The sequence below is a fragment of the Heloderma suspectum genome, chromosome 1 (assembly GCF_057233095.1).
Source record: "Heloderma suspectum isolate Gila_16-S chromosome 1, 16-S_ref, whole genome shotgun sequence".
Classification (NCBI taxonomy): domain Eukaryota; kingdom Metazoa; phylum Chordata; class Lepidosauria; order Squamata; family Helodermatidae; genus Heloderma; species Heloderma suspectum.
Genome location: NC_139458.1, coordinates 178,088,905 through 178,111,079, shown reverse-complemented (window position 1 = coordinate 178,111,079; position 22,175 = coordinate 178,088,905). Strand labels below are relative to the sequence as shown.

Genomic DNA, 22,175 nt, shown 5'->3' with positions numbered 1-22,175 from the left:
CTCTATCTTCAGTACTTCTAAGTCCTCACAACCTGTGGATGACCAGCCCTTGGCTGATGCATGCAGCAGATGTGATGGCCACTAGCTCAGAAAACTTTAGAAGAGTCTATAAATTTTTGGAGGATAGCTATTAACCACAAGAACTCTAAATGGAGCCTTCATGTTGAGAGGCAGTATGACTGTGTACGTTGCAGGGGAGCAGTATTGTCTTTAAGCCCTGTTTGTGGGCTTCCTAAAGGCATTTGGTTCCCACTATTTTAGGAGGAATGGGAGGCAAAATCGCCTTCATTGTTCCTCCTACTTTGAAGGAGGAAGTGTGCTAAGTTTGTTTTAATTTACCCCCTCAAATATTTCAGGTGAAATACTTCTGGTGTATTGGAACAAAAAAAAAATAAAAATGGGGCACTTTTTCAGCTTTGTTGTTTATTTATGACAAGTAAAATAATCATGCTAAATTAGATCACTCTCTAGGACAGCCTTCCTCAACTTGGTTCCCTCCAAGTGTTTTAGAATTCAACTCCCATCAGCCTAAACTAGCATAGCCAATGATCAGGAATGTTGGGAGTTGTGGTTCAAAACACCTGATGGGGGAGGCTGCTCTAGGGCATCAGAAAATGTTGTGGTGCAAACTGAAAAATGTCCAGTGCAAGTGACCCTATGCAACTAACTTAACGTAATTAATTTTGGGGAGTTAAAATGCCAATATAGTTATAAATAAGAAGCAACACAGGGAAAGCAGATGTTGGTTCAGAAGTGGTGGTCGCCTTATTTCCTTATAGCTTCTATTTCTATTCATCACATCCTCTCTGCCAAATCCGCTGGCACACACAGAGGGCTTGAGAAGGAGTCTCTCACTGGTGTTGAAGTTCATGGAAGACAACAATTCTGCTGTGCTTTTATCTCTTTTGCACCCCAGCAGAGTGAGAGCTAGGGGAAGGGGATGTGAGCAGTGGAGTGTCCTTGCAAAAGGAGTAGTGGTCCTTGCCAGACCAGATCCATGGGCACCTGCTGAGCTACCAAGTTTACAATTTGAGAGAGGCACCCGCCTGGATGTGCTATGTGTATGGGTATGAGGAAAAGGCAGTCATTTTCTCTCTTGGAGAGCATCAGAAACCCAACAAGTTATAACCAAAGCTCAATGACCACATTCATTTAGAAATAAAATAAAAAATAAAAGTAAAAACCTAACAGAATTGTGGTCAAGGACAAACCAAGAATAATACGACAGCCAAGCCTTTGGAAACTGCTATTCTTTCCTTGACAGCACTTGCTTAACTCAGTGGGCACACTATAGGAGGTAGACTGAACCTAACCACTGCAAATGTATGGACACTTCCATGGAAACAAACGTATGTTTCTTCAGATTAGGCAGCAAAAGTTGAGCAGTGCTAGTTTACTGGCTAGTTTATGAGACATATTGTGAGAAGTCTAGGTTTGATTGCCTTGTGATGTTGTGTTTAGCTTCAAATTGCAACTGGGAAGGCATTTCTTTAAGAATACCATTATAATAATATATATTTCTATACTGCTCCAAAGCCGTGGCTCTCTGGGTGGTTTACAAAGATTAAGAACATTAAACATTAAATTACAGTAAAAGAACATTACAGTAAAAAATACAGTATACTAGTTTAAAAACCATTTACATAAAACAAACAAACAGTACACACAAAGACAACATATATCTAAAAACAACATTGAGCAATCAGCCATTACTATAAGAAAATCCAGGAGTGATTAAAAACTCATCATATGCTGTCAAATGCCTGAAAAAAGAGATGGGTCTTAACCTGGCGCAGGAAAGGTAACAATGCTGGTGCCAGGCTATAGCTTCCAGAGCCATCTGTGCCCCGTAGGCCCTATATACCCTTCTAACTAAGATAGGCTTTACAAGCTAAGCAGGGTGATTCTTTTAATATTCAACATACAAAGTATTCAGTACTTATTGGTAAAACATTTAGGGTGCTGTGCAATCCAAACAAATGTTTGTGTCAGAACTACAAGAAACCTTCCCATTATTTCTTCTTCCTACAGAGGAGCCTTCCTCATCTCAATGCCCTCCAGATAAATTGGATTACAACTCCCATGTGTCCAACACATCTGTAGGGCACCAGGTTGGGAAGGCTGCAACAAGACCTTTTGCCCGCATCCACTGGCCCTTCAGGTGAGCCATGATTAAAACTGGTAACCATAGTTTCCTGGTTCAGATGAAATGGGAAACTATGGTTAATTAGAGACACCCAGTTTAATAAGAGCTTGTGCAAAGGGAGAAAAGATCAGCTGCATTCACAGGCAAAAGGCTCATTCATGTCTCAGCTTACTGATCCAATATATCCACTGTTGTTTCTAACGTTCACAATGATTTAACAAAATGTAGTGTTTTTTATCCCCTTCATGGATCACTGCCTTGTTGTGGCGAAGGGGCTTGCGTAACTCAGTGAAGCCATAAGCTATGCCGTGCAGGGCCACCCAAGACGGACAGGTCATGGCAGAGAGTTCTGACAAAATGTGGTCCACTGGAGAAGGAAATGGCAACCCACTCCAGTATTCTTGCCAAGAAAACCCCATGGAACTAGGGATCATGGAGAATTTCTCCACAAATCTCAGGGAGGCCGAATGTCAACGCATTTGGCCCGCCGAAATTGTTGAAATTCTCCGCCCCCCCCGCGGGATGGGACTTACCTCCCTTGAATGTCCCTCTCAGCGGCGGGTCCCGGTGGGAGTTCAGCGGCGGTTCGGCGGGGGCGGCAGCCGGTTTTCCGACCGGCTGCCACCACCGCCATTACAAAATAAAGTAAAAACAAAAACAAAACCACCCGTGATAGGCTACGTAACGATTTACGTAGCCTATCACGGCTAGATTCCCAAAGTCAGCCGTGATAGGCTACGTAAATCGTTACGTAGCCTATCATGGGTGACTTTGGAAAAAAAAAAAAAAAGCCCATGGGCGCCGCCATTTGCGTTCCTTATTTGGTCCCGGTAGTTTATGTAAAGATTTACGTAGACTACGGCGAAAATAAGGGCAACGCAAATAGTTACATAGCTAACCAACTATTACGTAAATCGTTATGTCGCCTATCATGCGTGTTTTTTTTGTTTTGTTTTTTTCACTTTTTTATTTCGCGGCCGGGGAGACGGGCGCTTCTCCCTGGCCTGAATTTCGGCCGGGCGAGGCGGGGCGCCTCCCCCCCAGCCTGAATTTCGGCCGGGCGAGGCAGGGCGCCTCCCCCACTGGCCTGAACTTCGGGGGGAGAACCGAAGCGCCTCCCCCCCACCACGAAGCAAGCTGCGGGACCAGGTAAGTGCCTTTCGTACATCCCTACATGGAACGTATCACAAGGCTAAAAGAGATGACGCCTGAAGATGAGCCCCTCAGGTCGGAAGGTGTCCAGTATACTACTGGGGAAGAGCAGAGGGTATTTCCAAGTAGTGCCAGAAAGAGTGAAGCGGCTGGGCCAAAGCCAAAAGGACACTCAGCTGTGGATGTGTCTGGTGGTGAAAAGAAAACCTGATGCTGTAAAGAACAATATTGTTTAGGAACCTGGAACGTAAGATCAATGAATCAAGGTAAGCTGGAGGTGGACAAACATGAGATGGCAAGATTGAACATCGACATCTTGGGGATCAGCGAACTAAAATGGACAAGCATGGGCGAATTTAATTCAGGTGACCATGATAACTACTTCTGTGGGCAAGAATCCCTTAGAAGAAATGGAGTAGCACTCATGGTCAACAAAAGGGTGGGAAAAGCAGTACTGAGGTACAATCTCAAAAACAATAGAATGATCTCAGTACGAATCCAAGGCAAACCATTCAACATCACAGTAATTCAAGTCTATGCCCCAACCACTGAGGCCAAAGAAGCTGAGGTTGATCGGTTCTATGAAGACCTACAAAACCTTCTAGAACTAATACCAAAAAAAGATGTCCTCTTCATCATAGGGGATTGGAATGCTAAAGGAGGAAGTCAAGAAATCACCGGGATAGCAGGCAAGCACGGCCTTGGTGTACAAAATGAAGCAGGACAAAGGCTAATCGAGTTTTGCCAAGAGAACACGCTCATCATAGCAAACACTCTTTTCCAACAGCACAAGAGGCGACTCTACACATGGACATCATCAGATGGTCAATATAGAAATCAGATTGATTATGTCCTTTGCAGCCAAAGATGGAGAAGCTCTATACAGTCAGTAAAAACAAGACCTGGAGCTGACTATGGTTCAGATCATGAGCTGCTTCTTGCACAATTTCGGCTTAAACTGAAGAACGTAGGGAAAACCACTATCCGTTCAGGTATGACCTAAATCATATCCCTTATGAATATACAGTGGAGGTGAGGAATAGATTTAGGGGATTAGACGTGATAGACAGAGTGCCTGAGGAACTATGGACGGAGGTCCATAACATTGTTCAGGAGGCAGCAACTAAATCCATCCCAAAGAAAAGGAAATGCAAGAAAGCAAAGTGGCTATCTGATGAGGCTTTACAAGTAGCTGAGGAAAGAAGGGACGTGAAAAGCAAGGGAGAAAGGGGAAGATATATCCAACTGAATGCAGAGTTCCAGAGAATAGCAAGGAGAGACAAGAAGGCCTTTTTAAATGAACAATGCAAAGAAATCGAAGAAAACAACAGAATGGGAAAGACTAGAGATCTCTTCAAGAAAATCGGAGATATCAAGGGAATGTTTTGTGCAAAGACGGGCAAGATAAAGGACAAAGAAGGCAGGGACCTAACAGAAGCAGATGAGATTAAGAAGAGGTGGAAAGAATACAGAGAGGAACTATACAGGAAAGATCTGAATGTCCCTGATAGCCTTGATAGTGCAGTCACTGAACTTAAGCTGGACATCCTCAAGAGTGAAGTCAAGTGGGCCTTAGGAAGCATTACTAACAACAAAGCTAGCGGAGATGACAGTATTCCAGCTGAGCTACTTAAAATCCTAAAAGATGATGCTGTTAAAGTGCTGCACTCAATATGCCAACACATTTGGAACACTCAACAGTGGCCACAAGACTGGAAAAGGTCAGGTTACATTCCAATTCCAAAGAAGGGCAATGCCAAAGAGTGTTCAAACTACCATACAATTGCGCTCATTTCACATGCCAGCAAGGTGATGCTCAAAATCCTACAAGCTAGGCTCCAGCAGTATGCGAACCAAGAACTACTGGAAGTACAAGCTGGGTTTCAAAGAGGCAGAGGAACTTGAGATCAAATCGCCAACATTCGCTGGATCATGGAGAAAGCAAGAGAATTCCAGAAGAATGTCTATTTCTGCTTCATTGACTATGCTAAAGCCTTTGATTGTGTGGATCACAACAAACTCTGGCAAATTCTGAAAGAGATGGGGGTACCAGACCACCTTACTTGTCTCCTGAGAAACCTGTACAAGGGTCAAGAAGCAACAGTAAGAACCAGACATGGAACAACCGAGTGGTTCAAAATTGGGAAAGGAGTACGACAAGGCTGCATATTGTCACCCTGCTTGTTTAACTTATATGCAGAGTACACCATGAGAAACGCCGGGTTGGATGACTCACAGGTCGGAATTAAGATTGCCCGGAGAATTATCAACAACCTCAGATACGCAGATGATACCACCCTAATGGCAGAAAGCAAAAGCTAAAGAGTCTCTTGTTGAGGGTGGAAGAGGAGAGTGCAAAAGCTGGTTTGAAACTCAACATTATAAAAACGAAGATCATGGCAGCTGGCCCCATCACTTCCTGGCATATTGAAGGGGAAGAAATGGAAGCAGGGACAGATTTTATTTTCTTGGGCTCCAAGATCACCACAGACGGTGACTGTAGCCATGAAATTAAAAGACGCTTGCTCCTTGGGAGGAAAACTATGGCAAACCTAGACAGCATAGTCAGAAGTAGAGACATCACCTTGCCGACAAAGGTCCGTATAATCAAAGCTATGGTTTTCCCAGTAGTAATGTATGGCTGTGAGAGCTGGACTATAAGGAAGGCTGAGCGCCGAAGAATGGATGCTTTCGAACTGTGGTGCTGGAGAAGACTCTTACGAGTCCCCTGGACTGCAAGGAGGTCAAATCAGTCAATCCTAAAGGAAATCAACCCTGACTACTCATTGGAGGGACAGATACTGAAGCTGAAGTTCAAATATTTTGGCCACCTAATGCGAAGAGAAAACTCTCTGGAAAAGACCCTGATGCTGGGAAAGACTGAAGGCAAAAGGAGAAGGGGACGGCAGAGGATGAGATGGCTAGATAGCATCACTGATGCAATGAATATGGACTTGAGCACGCTCCGGGAGAGAGCGCAGGACAGGAAGGCCTGGCGTGCTATGGTCCATGGGGTCACGAAGAGTCGGACACGACTGAACGACTGAACAACAACAACAAGAAGTGCTTTTTATACATATTTTGAAGCTGTCCTGTGGCCAGCATTTTAAGATATGCTACAAGGTGTGTCATATTTGGTTCTTCTGATGATTGAAAACTCAAGAGGGTTCACAGATATAATGAAATAAACAGTGGGGTGGAGGAATTATAGGCTCTAGCCATTCTAGAAGCTGCACCTTACCTGAACTGAAAACTGCAGATTGCAAATCAGCATTTATTATTGTATCCTCTACCTCTTTCCTAATAATTAAGGAATCTTGCTACTCATGAGTAGTGAGGTACTTGGTTAGAAAAATAGCTGCTCCTGGATTTTTTGCAGGTTACATAAAATACATACATGAAAAGTTGACAATTTCTTGCTAATAGTTTTCCCTAAGCTTCCATTACCTTAATTATGTGGACAGCCACCTATAATCACTATCAGTTGTTTGTGGAGATGTTGATAGATGTAAAGTGTATTATTGTAGCACTGCATTAGGGCTAGCAAGCTACAGAAAATATGTACAAAGCACTGAGAAAGCAGGAAATGTATTTTAACTCATGACAAACTAAGTTGTTTTATTTCTTTTCCTCTATTTTAACATTAGTGTAATGTTGAGTTAGGATGTCCATGAAGAACTACTTTGCTGTGCCTGTAAGACAACTTCCACTGTAGTTCTTCATGTCTGTTCCACTGACATGGTTGTAGCATTTGGGCAGTATCCAATGCAATACAAGTGTTAACATAAATTACTTTGTGCTAATGCAGCGGTGGGCATGTTGTGGCCCTCCAGATATTAAGGCCTTCAAGTCCCATCGTTCCTCACTATTGGCTATGCTGGCTAGGGCTGGTGGGAGCTGTACGCCAAATAGGGATGGGGGAGAATTTCTCCCCGAAACTTCGGGGGGCCGAGTGCCAACGCATTCGGTCCTCCGAAGGTTGTTCGGGGAGAAATTCTCCGCCCCCCCGCCCCCCCCCCCCGGGATGGGACTTACCTTTCATGAATGTCCCTCCCGGCGGCGGGTCCCAGCGGCATTTCGGCAGGTCTTTGTCAGGGGCGGGGGCGGCAGCCGGTCTTTCGACTGGCCGCCGCCATTACAAGAAAAGTAAAAAAAAAACAAAAATGCCCCTGTGATAGGCTACGTAACGATTAACGTAGCCTATCACGGCTAGATTTGCAAAGTCAGCCGTGATAGGCTACGTTAATCGTCATGTAGCCTATCACGGGTGACTTAAAAAAAAAAAAAGCGTACGGCTAATGGCGGCCCCCATAGGGAGCCGCCATTCGCGTTCCTTATTTGGTCTCTGTAGTCTACGTAAAGATTTACGTAGACTACGGCGAAAATAAGGACAACGCAAATAGCGATGCCCTTATTTTCGCCGTAGTCTACGTAAATCTTTACGTAGACTACAGGGACCAAATAAGGAACGCGAATGGCGGCTCCCTATGGGGGCCGCCATTTGCATACGCGTTTTTTTTTTCCAAAGTCACCCGTGATAGGCTACGTGACGATTAACGTAGCCTATCATGGCTGACTTTGCAGATCTAGCCGTGATAGGCTACGTTAATCGTTACGTAGCCTATCACAGGGGCGTTTTGTTTTTTTTTCTTTTGAAGTTCGCGGCTGGGGAGACGGGGCGCTTCTCCCCGGCCTGAATTTCGGCTGGGCGAGGCGGGAAGCCTCCCCCCCCGGCCTGAACTTCGGGGGGAGCAGCAAAGCGCCTCCCCCCCACTGCGAAGCAAGCTGCAAGACCAGGTAAGTGACTTCCGTGCATCCCTAACGCCAAAACATCAGGAGGGCCACAAGTAGCTCTCCCCGTGCCAGAATAAGGTACCTCTAGAGCAATGTCAAAAGCTTCAGCTGGTGCAACGGGATTCCCCAGAAAAGCCATTATTCCAGCTAACACTTTTGCCTCTGCACTACAGGTTCCTTCCTCTAGCGCAACATAATTTCCATTAGCGCTTGTGTCGCATTAGATACTGCTATAGGCATATGGATTTTGTTAAATCCGTTCTGTGTTTCACGGATTGCCAGGTATCTTTTATTCTGTTGTCCGCTCATTGGCTGAACTGATTTTTTTAAGGGATGTATGAGAATCTCGTTCCTGTTTGCAAATCCCCTGAAAAAGTAAAGAGCCATTATGCAAGTCTGCACAACTTGGGAAAAAACATTCTGCTGTGGAATCGGCGGGTCGGATACATAGAAATCCGAACTCATTTGAATGAATTGTGGATTTCTCTAAAATCTGTAGATACTGCCCTTAGTCTTCTGGTGGTGTGAAACCAATATGTACTAGAGAACTTGATATTAGGGTTTGAATGGTCTTTTGCCTAACATAGGGCAGAGATGCCCTTCAATCTCTTCAAGGTGTTATGATTCTATAATTTATTACTTGGAAATTTATTTAACGCAGTTATATCTGGCCTTTCCCACAGACACTGCTCAAGGTGGCTTACATTTTAAAAAGTCAGTCAACACAACAATTTTAAAAATCTAAAGAAAACAATCAAAATAGCATAAAACCAGCAGCAAAAATAGGTAGAGAGAGTATTCCAAAGGATCAGCACTAACATTATCATTGAAAAGACCTTTTCTGTGCCTGATCTGCCTGAAGTCCGGGCTAATTTACTATCTAAAGTTGATCTTCCATACATAGGAATTCATTATTTCCAAGGAGGAAAAGGAACCCATGTCACTTCAAAACCTGTAGAGCTGCTGCCAAGAATTAGCTCAAAATATTTCTCAGACATGCTGGCAAATTGCCTTATCATTTTATTATTTATACTGCATACTATGTCCACAACTTAATGGCTCGATATTGGGCTCTAGCAAAGATTGCCCTTTCTATGGGCATGCAGAATCCAGGCAGCATGCATAGGATATCTGTTCTCTGGGAGAATGAACTGGAGTTCATTCTACAGTTTAATTATGCTCCCTTATACAAAACCAATTGCCTTGCTGGATTAAAATAGAGTTCCATCTATACCAACACTGTGATTCCAACACTGGCATGCTAGGTGCTCACAAGCAGGGCATGTTGGACATGCGCATATACTAGTATCTGATGACGATAATGATTCAGTGGGTTATCATGCATTATGTTCAATCCTCAAACTGAGTTTAATAGACTAATATTTCATTTGCCAGGAAATATGATATATCTAGCAAAAGGCTAAGTTACTGGAGAGAATGAAAGGGAGAGTGAAGTGGGACTTATCTCCATAACTAAAAATGCAGACATGATTACTTTTTAACCAGTTTATGTTTTTGAGGGATCATTTATCCATGAAAACAATCCAAATATTCCATTTGTCAAGAAATAAAAGAGGGGGGAAGGTTGTCACAGTGTAATGGTGAATCACTCTATTAGACAACAGTTGCTGACATAACAAATAATTCTTCAAAATTCGTTTTGAAAGTAAAAACAGATAATGAGTATAAAAACTACAGAAGTGAAGTGCATAAGCTTTTTGATAAAATGCTGTTTTATGGGTCTTCACCGCATCCTCATTCTTATGTTGACACCAGAACTTAAAAAAAAATGATGAAGACAGTGGTTATCTGTGCACTCTGGTAAATTACTATTAAGTAAATGGTCATCTGTAGCCAAACATACATTTGCTGTGCATTGTGCTGGGTGTGCATACAACAAATCAAGGAAGCACAAGTTCTATAGAGATAAATCCATGAATCCCAAGGAGATGTTTGCAAACATGAAAGCAGCAGTCAATCAGTGCTGAATGTGATGTTTACACAACAAAAGAGATTGGGAATTCACAATATGTGATGAAATTGAAGTTTATTACAAATATTTAGCTGACAATTTGAAAATAAAGACACTGGGATGTATACCTTGTGCTTGCGATGCTCGGTGATTCTGCTCCAAGCCTGCATCTTTCTAACTGACTGGCAACAATTTGCCTTTCCACCTCAAGCTCTCTGGTGAGCCTTTGAAATTGGAGCTCCTGTAATTCAAAAATAATGTTTTAAGTCGTATTTAAGTAGTACTGCAAGTAAGAGAAAAACATTTGGACATCTCATAGCAAAGATTCTACCACATAAAAGTGAACTACAAATAAGAAACAGGTGCAAACTGGGTAAATTCTGGGGGAAAAGGAAGTGAAACCAATTTCCCATTCATGTCTATTAGTAACTCATCTAATAAACTATTAGGTATAAGCAAGTAAAGAACAATATTGTCTAGGAACCTGGAATGTAAGATCAATGAATCAAGTTAAGCTGGAGGTGGTCAAACATGAGATGGCAAGATTGAAGATTGAAGGCAAAAGGAGAAGGGGCCGGCAGAGGATGAGATGGCTAGATAGCATCACCAATGCAATGAATATGAACTTCAGCACACTCGGGGAGAGAGCGGAGGACAGGAAGGCCTGGCGTGCTATGGTCCATGGGGTCACGAAGAGTCGGACACAACGACTGAACAACAATAAACAAGGCTAGACTGTTTTGCTTATCCTTAAAAGGTACTCAAACGTTAGCTGACATAGCTTCAGGCTGTTTAGTTACTGAAAAACATTGCCTAGTAGGATTATACCATATTTGCATACATACAAAACTCTTTATGGCTTAAAAAGTGTGTATGAATCATTACCACCGGCCAACACTGCTAAAGGAATTTCTACAATGGAATTTCTACACTCTAGTTTATGTTCCGGTTTCCCGAATAAGCCCTACTGTTTACTACCTTGTTGCCTCTGGATTGTTTAGGCTCAAATAACATTATTTTATATCAGACATTAATAATAAATTGTAAGCTGTAAAACCAATTGAGTTTAGAAAAGGTATGAACATACTTGCCAGTTTTACTCTTCACAGCTGGTGAATTCCCAAGTATGTCTAACCACCTGGGTAAGCAGAACAGTGGTAAGAACCTTGAGAATGAGATCTGCTTGTCCTTATGCTAGAAATTATCTGAGAACAAAGTGTCTGCAGCCAGCAGCATCCATGACAACTACCTATGTGTCTTATTCTGAACACATGTGAGCGGGTGAGCACGCACACAGCAAGTCTCCCTTAAAGTCCTACATTATTCTTTATATTTCATTGATTCAAAGGTAAAACACCTTCCCCTTTTCTTCAACATGTAAGAATAAGGGAACCCAAACCATCTGATTACCCAGATTCCTAAAATGTTGACTGGTTTCCAGGAATATTTTACTTATTTAGCCCTTTGCTAGCTTGCCAACAATTTTTTAAAAACCAAACAGATATTTCAAATTAGCCAGAATCAAATATTTCCACCACCTATATTTAGTAAATTCACAAGCCCATTCATGCAAGCTCAGTGCTGATAGCATTTCATGACTGTAAAGTTATATTGCTCCAGTCTTCAATCAGAAGGAAAGTGAATGTTACTGTAAATGGCTCCAATTAATCTTCTAATAAGCTTCACACTACACAATAAAAAGGTGTTGAATGTATAATTTGTGTTGAAGGTTTTAAATCTTTAAACTGGCTTTTATAGACAAGGTCAGACTTCAGAACAAACAAACATTCATTATACAGCATGTAACAGCCATCCATAAAATAAATGTAATAGATGCTAGAATGTCAGCCATTAAGATGATAACTTGCAGACATACTGTGCTTATGCCTTTGATCTTTAAACATAGTAACTATATATTCTTGTTTCCAAATATACATCATGAGTTGCTGCACAACTTTTAAGTGTCTTCATTTAAGGTAGCAAGCCAAAATTGTTTTTTCTGTATACTGCTTCACTTGGTCTTCCAAAAGATCAAAAACCTATTACTATATTCACAGTATAATTAGTTTTAGAATATTCTTCTAATGGACTTTGAAACAGGTAACTGGAAAAACTGACCAAGATACAAACAAGCTGGTCACTTCTATCATGTCAGAAAGCAAAGAACCTTTACTCTACATGACTAATGCTGACATCATTCCCAAGAACAATAGCATTCACCACTTCTTGGAGCCTGGAAACCAAAACTAGTTTTGTTTTCATGGCAATTCTTCCTTTCCGTGCTGCTGGACCTCTGATATCCTAATGTATCTATGACACACTGTATATTATATATTTATATGCACAGGCTCACATCTATCACTATGGCAGGAAACTTGATTATAAGAATGTACATACTGCAATGAGAACAGATTGACCTCCATTAGCCTGTGCAAATGAATAAAGAGATTCTATCAGCTGTCTTAATTTCTCATCTTTAAAATGGGAATACATTGTCACAGAGTTGGCTGTGAGGGCAAAACACAAAAAATATAACATGCATGAAAAATGCCCCCTTCATGGATCACTGCCTTGTTGTGGCGAAGGGGCTTGCGTAACTCAGTGAAGCCATAAGCTATGCCGTGCAGGGCCACCCAAGACGGACAGGTCATGGCAGAGAGTTCTGACAAAATGTGGTCCACTGGAGAAGGAAATGGCAACCCACTCCAGTATTCTTGCCAAGAAAACCCCATGGAACGTATCACAAGGCTAAAAGATGTGACGCCGGAAGATGAGCCCCTCAGGTCGGAAGGTGTCCAATATACTACCGGGGAAGGGCAGAGGGTATTTCCAAGTAGTGCCAGAAAGAGTGAAGCGGCTGGGCCAAAGCCAAAAGGACACTCAGCTGTGGATGTGTCTGGTGGTGAAAAGAAAATCTGATGCTGTAAAGAACAATATTGTTTAGGAACCTGGAATGTAAGATCAATGAATCAAGGTAAGCTGGAGGTGGTCAAACATGAGATGGCAAGATTGAACATCGACATCTTGGGAATCAGCGAACTAAAATGGACAAGCATGGGCGAATTTAATTCAGGTGACCATCATATCTACTACTGTGGGCAAGAATCCCTTAGAAGAAATGGAGTAGCACTCATAGTCAACAAAAGGGTGGGAAAAGCAGTACTGGGGTACAATCTCAAAAACAATAGAATGATCTCAGTACGAATCCAAGGCAAACCATTCAACATCACAGTAATTCAAGTCTATGCCCCAACCACTGAGGCTGAAGAAGCTGAGGTTGATCGGTTCTATGAAGACCTACAAAACCTTCTAGAACTAACACCAAAAAAAGATGTCCTCTTCATCATAGGGGATGGGAATGCTAAAGGAGGAAGTCAAGAAATCACCGGGATAAAAGGCAAGCACGGCCTTGGTGTACAAAATGAAGCAGGACAAAGGCTAATCGAGTTTTGCCAAGAGAACACGCTGATCATAGCAAACACTCTTTTCCAACAGCACAAGAGGCAACTCTACATATGGACATCACCAGATGGTCAATATCAAAATCAGATTGATTATGTCCTTTGCAGCCAAAGATGGAGAAGCTCTATACAGTCAGTAAAAACAAGACCTGGAGCTGACTGTGGCTCAGATCATGAGCTGCTTCTTGCACAATTTCGGCTTAAACTGAAGAACGTAGGGAAAACCACTAAACCATTCAGGTATGACCTGAATATACCTTATGAATATGAATATTCATTCATATCCCTTATGAATATACAGTGGAGGTGAGGAATAGATTTCAGGGATTAGACCTGATAGAGTGCCTGAGGAACTACGGACGGAGGTCCTTAATACTGTTCAAGAGGCAGCAACTAAATCCATCCCAAAGAAAAAGAAATGCAAGAAAGCAAAGTGGCTGTCTGAGGAGGCTTTACAAGTAGCTGAGGAAAGAAGGGACGCGAAAAGCAAGGGAGAAAGGGGAAGATATATCCAACTGAATGCAGAGTTCCAGAGAATAGTAAGGAGAGACAAGAAGGCCTTTTTAAATGAACAATGCAAAGAAATCGAGGAAAACAACAGAATGGGAAAGACTAGAGATCTCTTCAAGAAAATTGGAGATATCAAGGGAATGTTTTGTGCAAAGACGGGCATGATAAAGGACAAAGAAGGCAGGGACCTAACAGAAGCAGATGAGATTAAGAAGAGGTGGAAAGAATGCACAGAAGAATTATACAGGAAAGATATTAATGTCCCTGATAGCCTTGATAGCGCGGTCACTGAACTTGAGCCGGACATCCTCGAGAGTGAAGTCAAGTGGGCCTTAGGAAGCATTACTAACAACAAGCTAGCGGAGATGACAGTATTCCAGCTGAGCTATTTGAAATCCTAAAAGATGATGCTGTTAAAGTGCTGCACTCAATATGCCAACACATTTGGAACACTCACAAGACTGGAAAAGGTCAGTTTACATTCCAGTTCCAAAGAGGGGCAATGCCAAAGAGTGTTCAAACTACCGTACAACTGCGCTCATTTCACCTGCCAGCAAGGTGATGCTCAAAATCCTACAAGCTAGGCTTCAGCAGTATGCGAACCGAGAACTACTGGAAGTACAAGCTGGGTTTCGAAGAGGCAGAGGAACTAGAGATCAAATCGCCAACTTTCGCTGGATCATGGAGAAAGCAAGAGAATTCCAGAAGAACGTCTATTTCTGCTTCACTGACTACGCTACAGCCTTTGATTGTGTGGATCACAACAAACTCTGGCAAATTCTGAAAGAGATGGGGGTACCTGTCTCCTGAGAAACCTGTACAAGGGTCAAGAAGCAACAGTAAGAACCAGACATGGAACAACCGAGTGGTTCAAAATTGGGAAAGGAGTACGACAAGGCTGCATATTGTCGCCCTGCTTATTTAACTTATATGCAGAGTACATAATGAGAAACGCCGGGTTGGATGAATCACAGGTCGGAATTAAGATTGCTGGGTGAATTATCAACAACCTCAGATATGCAGATGATACCACCCTAATGGCAGAAAGCGAAGAGGATCTAAAGAGCCTCTTGTTGAGGGTGGAAGAGGAGAGTGCAAAAGCTGGTTTGAAACTCAACATTAAAAAAATGAAGATCATGGCATCTGGCCCCATCACTTCCTGGCATATCGAAGGGGAAGAAATGGAAGCAGTGACAGATTTTATTTTCTTGGGCTCCGAGATCACCACAGACGGTGACTGTAGCCATGAAATTAAAAGACGCTTGCTCCTTGGGAGGAAAGCTATGGCCAACCTAGACAGCATAGTCAGAAGCAGAGACATCACCTTGCCGACAAAGGTCTGTCTAATCAAAGCTATGGTTTTCCCAGTAGTAACGTATGGCTGTGAGAGCTGGACTATAAGGAAGGCTGAGCGCCGAAGAATGGATGCTTTCGAACTGTGGTGCTGGAGAAGACTCTTACGAGTCCCCTGGACTGCAAGGAGGTCAAATGAGTCCATCCTAAAGGAAATCAACCCTGATTGCTCATTGGTAGGACAGATACTGAAGCTGACGCTCAAATATTTTGGCCACCTAATGCGAAGAGAAAACTCTCTGGAAAAGACCCTGATGCTGGGAAAGACTGAAGGCAAAAGGAGAAGGGGACAGCAGAGGATGAGATGGCTAGATAGCATCACCAATGCAATGAATATGGACTTGAGCACGCTCCGGGAGAGAGCACAGGACAGGAAGGCCTGGCGTGCTATGGTCCAAGGGGTCACGAAGAGTCGGACACGACTAAACGACTGAACAACAACATGAAAAATGCAAGCATGTTTAGTAATGATTCTAATGATACATACTATTTTAAACTGGTCGGCACAGATGTAATTTCAATCCAGAATCTGTTCAAAAAGTTGCTACAAGGGGCAATGGATAGTTGCATATTATTCAAAGTGGAAGTGATCAAAGCAAAATTCTGTAAAAGAGCATAACTATTAAATCACATGGATGTGAAAGGAGAATGGAAGACCACCTTCTACTAGAACATTCCTAACTAATCAGAACCCTAGGAATAATTAGAAGGATACATGTACATGAAATAACAATGGATTTTAAAAGCCTTTCCGCTTAAGTACAATTACAACAATCTAGCAAGAGAAATATTACTTGCTACAATTCAATGGGAGAAATGTTGGAAGGTCAAGGTTGTATAATTTCTAAACAAAGAAACAATACTCCCCTTCTGCTTTCTAGAATGTGATACAGTTCAATTATTCATTGGTCATGTTCAGACAGTCCTGCCTTGACTTATTAAGCTGATACATACATGAGTCTTTTCGTCACGCATGCAGACTCTTCATGGAGCACATCTAACCAGGAAGTCACTAATTAACTGTAGTGTAACATGTTACCCAATCTGGGGAACTATAATTACCAGTGTTGGAAGAAGTCAGGATCATAAACCATGATTTGAAGTTGATTCAAGATGGCTTGCTCTGAAGCTGGTATTCAAAGTTTCCGGGTTTGGATGAAAATGGGAGGACTATGGTTAGAGATATTCTGGTTTAACTGTGACACGTATGAATGGCGTATGCATCCACCAGGGAAAGACTAGTGCATATCTCTGCTTAGTAAGCCAAAATATACTGGTCTGCGCTGCATTCTCCATAGCACTAAATCATGGTTTAGTATTACAAGGATATGGACAGGTTGCTTACCTGTAACTGTGGTTCTTTAAGTGGTCATCTTTGCATTCACACATATGGGCTCTGCGCCTGCATGGAGCCTCAACTCGGGAAATGTCTAAAGCTGAGAAAGTTTTGGTGGGCACCCTCCCCCACCATCCCATTGTGCATGTCCAGGTGGGTTCCCACCTATTATCTCAGTTCAATGAGACCCAAGTGTGGTCTTGGAACTGAAGGTACTACAGGAAATACTCGTTCATATCAGACAAAACAATCATATCAACACCAAAGAGGGTACAGCAGGCAGGTTGTGTGAATGCACAGACGACCACTCAAAGAATCACAGTTACGGGTAACCAATCTGTCCTCCTCCTTTGTGGTCTCTGTGCTTCACACATATGGGCGTGTAGCAAGCTCATTTACCAGAGGTGAGTAAGTGTCCCAATGTAACACTGAAAAAAGGACAGTTCAACCAAAGGAACAGTACGCTCTAGATCACACGTCCAGGCAATAATGCCATGTAAAAGTTGATGGTGTCATCCACGTCACAGCATGGCATAACTCCAGAATGGAGACTTCCCTCTCAAATGCCACTGATGCCACCATGGCTACAAGTGAATGTGCTGTCACCTTACCCAAATTCAGGTTTGCTAGCTGATAGGCAAGGGTGATTGTCTGAACCACCCATGAGGCCAGTCATTGGGATGACAGTGGCAGACCCTTTTTCTGTCTTCCATAACACACAAAAAGTCTGGGAGACTGTTGAAAAACTTCAGTTCTAGACTTACAGAAAGCCAGTGCCATTCTAACATCCAATGTATGCAACTTGGACCCCAGTTCTGATGTTGGGGATGGAAATAAAGCAGGTAAGACGATGTCCTGGTTAACATGAACACAGAAATTACTTTCAGTAAAAGCTGCAAATCTGGTCAAAGTACAACTTTATCCTTGTGGAAGACCAGGCAGGAATCGTCAGCTCTAAGGGCTGCTAACTCATTAGCCCGATGGGCAGATGTTATACTAAGATGGCCACTTTCCACGATAATAGGCAAAAGTCAATTGTTGCTAGAGGTTCAAAAGGCTTAACTGTCAGTGCCTGAAGGACTACTGATAAGCTCCAGCTCAGGAGCGGTGTTTTAACAGGAGGCCGAAGTTTTTTACTGCACAAAGCAATTGCTGGGTATAAGGGTGTGAAAAAACAGTAAACCTCCCTACCAAGGCATGCACTGCTCAAATTGGTGCCAGATAAACTTTTATAGATGAGAATTTAAGTCCTTTTTTGAACAAAGACAACAAAACCTGTAAAACGAGATTAATTCAACAGTTAACTGGATCTACCCTATTTGTGCCCGCAAAAGTAGAAAACTTTGCCTATTTAAGGGTGTAAGAACATCTAGTCACTGGCTTCCTGGTCACCTGCAAGATTTCTTGAAGTGGTTCCAAAAACTGTGACATGTCTAGTGGCTTCAGAACCTCCATGCTGTCAAGTGCAGCATGAGGAGATCAGGATATTGGATCTAACTCACCTGCTGGTACAGGATCTCATTGGGAGCCGAAGATACTGGTTCAGCGCCTGATGGAGTAAGGGGAGAAACCACCCCTGCCTTGGCCACCATGGGGTGATGATTATGCAATCCGTGTTGTTGTCCACTATCTTTGACAACACCAGAGTCAGCAGTGGAAATGGTGGGAAAAGGAAATAAAACCATTGGTTCCAAATCAGGAGGAAAGCGTCCCCAGTGAGGCTAGACCTATGCCACCTCTGCTGGAATAATTTTTGCATACCGTGTTCCCCTCCTTTGCAAACAAGTATATTAAAGGCATGCCACACCGACTGAACAGACTCTGTACGACTTCAGGATGGAGCTGCCACTCGTGCAAAACCTGAAATGACCGACTCAGGTGATCTGCCAGAATGTTGTCAGATCCTACAACAGCTATCAAGGAGGCCCCCCTCACAATGCACAACTCGAATATCTCGAGAGTAAACTTCACCAATGGGATTGATTTTGTCCCCCCTTGTTTGTTCAAGTAGTAAACCATGGTGGTGTTGTCAGACGCCACTTGTACAATCCTGCCCCAGACATTCAGCTTGAAAGCCCTCAGCACTTTCTGTATCACAAGGAACTTGAGGAAGTTTATATGCTTGCTCTTCTCCAATTCCACCCAGAGGCCTTGCACCTTGAGGGCCCTGCAATGTGCTCCCCATCCCCACAGGGATGTGTCTGCTGTGAGCAATCTCGAGGGTGATGGATGGTGGAAAGGCAGTCCAGGAAGAAGGTAGTATAGCGATATCCACCATCAGAGAGACTCTCTTATCTTTCCAGGGAGTCGCAACTGAGTATGCTGTGCATCATCTGTGGGATCGAACACCCTGGTGAATCACAACTGAAGGCTCCTCATCTGAAGGCGGGCAAACGGTACCACTGCAGTGGTGGCCGCCACCAATCCTAATAGCCTTTGAATGGTAAAAGTGGTGACAGTGCTGAAGCGAAGAATTTGACTCACTAAGGCTATCAGTGTGTTCACTCTAGAGGCAGAACAAAAAGCAAAATACTACAAACACAGTCCTGTAATGGATGAAGCTCCTGACGAGGCACAATTTGTAATCGAAGAAGAACTGAGGGAATAAGCAGGAACCTGCCTGGACATGCACAATAGGACGGTGGGGGAGGATTCCTACCAAAACTTTCTCAGCTTTAGATGTTTCCTGAATCAAGGCTCCGTGCAGGCACAGAGCCCGTATGTGTGATGCACACAGACCATGAAGAAGCTACAGTGATCCTTGGGCTCATGTGCTTCCCCCATCTCCTCCAGCACAGCTGCAAAGAATTCAGAAGCTTTTGCCTCCATTTTAAATTAACCGTAGCTTGTTGTGACATCTGAAACAGAACAAACCGTAGTTAATCTTAACTATGGTTTATTCAAACTGTAGTTTAGGAAGCTGGCTTGTTTCAACAAACCATGAGCAAGATTAACCACAGTTTAGGGTTTGGTCACAATGTTAACCTGAAAATAAGCAAAAATGAAAGTGGAAGGTTCTGATCTCCTTCTTGTGGCTGCACCAGGAAGAGGAAGGGGAGCATGAGACCCTGAGGTTGTCTGTGGCTCATCCTCATAACATTAATCCTCTTAACACAGCTATTATATTCTGTTGATAAGCTTTCAGAGTGAACACCCAGTCTATCATCTCCCTACTATATATTTAAAGCAGAGAATGAAATGCCCACTATACGTTATAGAGTTTTCCTAATATAAAGTACTATTTGCCACCTCCTTGCAATGAAAGTAATTAAATCTTAAGTAGAGAGGCAGAGTTGTACTGAAACATGGACTGGCCACCATTTCTGTGGTTGGAAGATTAGTGTTTCTGGGAAGGCTTAGCAGTGTTCTTTGGTAATTCATTATTTCTTCGGAGTTCTTTCTTCCCTGTTCTATCAGGCTGCAATTCTAGTTATTTTGATGTTTTGGAGGAAACTTCATAATCAGCCTACTGATACTGATGACAATCTTGGCTATCTGATGCACAAATCCAAACTTCAACCAGGTAAAGTAATTACGAATTCCAATAAGATGAGAATAGGTCATACTAAGCTCAGCTCATTTAAAGGTTCAAGCATTCCAAGGACAGTTTGAAAAAAACAAACCAACCCTAAAATAAAAGGACTGGGGAAACATAATTTTAATAAGGTACAGAAGGAAGAGTCTTGACAATGTGCTGAAGCTTATTCAAAACTATATTCAAAATTATCTTTATAATCTCTTTGCTATTACATTATTTGGTTCTTCCCAAGGGGAAAAGGCAACTCTGTAAGTATGAGTTTGAGAGGTTCTGGCATTATGCTACTTGATTACTTTTTCTCATTCTATCACTACAAGCCTTCGTGCAACAGTACTTACTATAAATCTTTTATTCACCTTCCCCAACCTGATAGCCTCCAGGTGTGTTGGACTACAACTCCCATTATCCTCAGTCAACATGTCTGTTGGGAGAGGCTGTCCTATATCAATTGCCTCCACACAGTATGTAGCCATTAAAGTACAGCTTAACATATAGGGAGGAATATAAACAGGAGTTGGAGATGAATGTTTTAAAGTGTCTTGTGCATAGTTCTTCCTTGTATACAACTGCTTTGGATGCATTTTGTCCATGCCAAATCCAAAACTCCTTATGCTGCAAGTCACATCCTTTCAAATTGCGCTGAAACACAGCATGTGATAAGCTTGGCACGTCACTCTACTACCCACACAGTGGTATACAGGCCAGCTCCTATCATTTCAGTCAGCCTCTTCTGTGGCATTACAATTATGAGCTCACTCCACACTGCTACACTGATGTGACCTCACTAGCATACCAATAATTATCATAGTTGATAGAAAGCATTAGTTGCCAGTTTTCTCTTAATCTTCCACATCTTTGAGGCACACATTAGCCATCACTGGTTTGGTTTTCAGATGTACAAGCACCAACACACATGCTTTTGTAAGTGGAAAGTGCCTCTGCTCACACATTTCTTCTAATACCACAGTGATCTCCACTATTTTTCAAGCAGGAGCCACTTTGGCTCCAGTCACCACTGCTGAGGTCACTTGGAGATCTTTTTTGGGTTTGGGTGGGTGGACTCTCTCTTCTCTCCCCGGCAGAAATATTACCTTATTGAAATATTAAAAAAACAAAAAAAAATTCAGAGTATTTATTTTCTGTACTTTGATATAGATGAATATTTCAGGAGACTATTATTTAAGTGGCAGCTCTTGTGCCATTGTCTAAAAATATAATCACTTCACTTGTATCAGTTCTTTTGTTTTATAAATTGTCAGAACACTATAAGGAATGGAAAGGGTGGAACATGATACCAGCAAGAATGCAGACCTTGCAAGTAATCAGTAATAATTTGTTTCAGAGCTGTTAACTAAAACAATGATTAAATAACCAAATGTGTTCAATATCACACTTTTCTTCCAGCTGCAGTTGTTAATAGACAGCATACACACATATTGCCACAATACTGTCCCAAGGCAGGAGGCATTCCATATTGGCATATCTTGCATAGAAAATATAAGGGAATTCTATTTCAGCCCTCCCTGGACAGAACAGTGCTTTCAAATGAGCAAAGCAGATAAGCAACACAACATGTCTTGAGGTTCCCTGCTCCTGACAAACATCAAAACAGGGCCAGTTTGCATATGAAGGCAGTCCTCATGCAAATGCCTGGAGAGAGTCCAGGATGGTTTTCATTCAGAACAGTATCAACGTTTATACTGAGAACTCCAGCAATAACAAGTCCTGCTTTTGGTTAATTATAGCAAGACTTAACAAAGGCAAATTTAAAATTCTAGTGTTTAAAATTCTAGTGTAGTCTTTACAAAGTTGAGTTCTGTTGTTTAAAAAAACCCTTTTTAATGAAGGATGGGTTGGCTATATTTGTATTTAAGCATTCACCCGGTAAGTTACAGATGAGGATGGCATATAGG

General features: G+C 42.4%; 1 protein-coding gene across 4 annotated transcripts in view; it reads right to left on the bottom strand.

The window, feature by feature from the left end:
* The window catches only part of PKP4 (plakophilin 4), a 163,746-nt gene that overhangs the window by 85,396 nt on the left and 56,175 nt on the right, over window positions 1-22,175 (bottom strand). For all 4 annotated transcript variants that reach the window (XM_084811199.1, XM_084811189.1, XM_084811160.1 and 1 more), the window contains exon 3: window positions 10,193-10,305. Coding sequence is in view for 2 of the 4 variants with exons in the window: in XM_084811160.1 (XP_084667286.1) it covers window positions 10,193-10,305 (113 nt within the window). In the remaining 2 variants the exon portion in view is untranslated. The remainder of the gene's footprint in view (window positions 1-10,192; window positions 10,306-22,175) is intronic.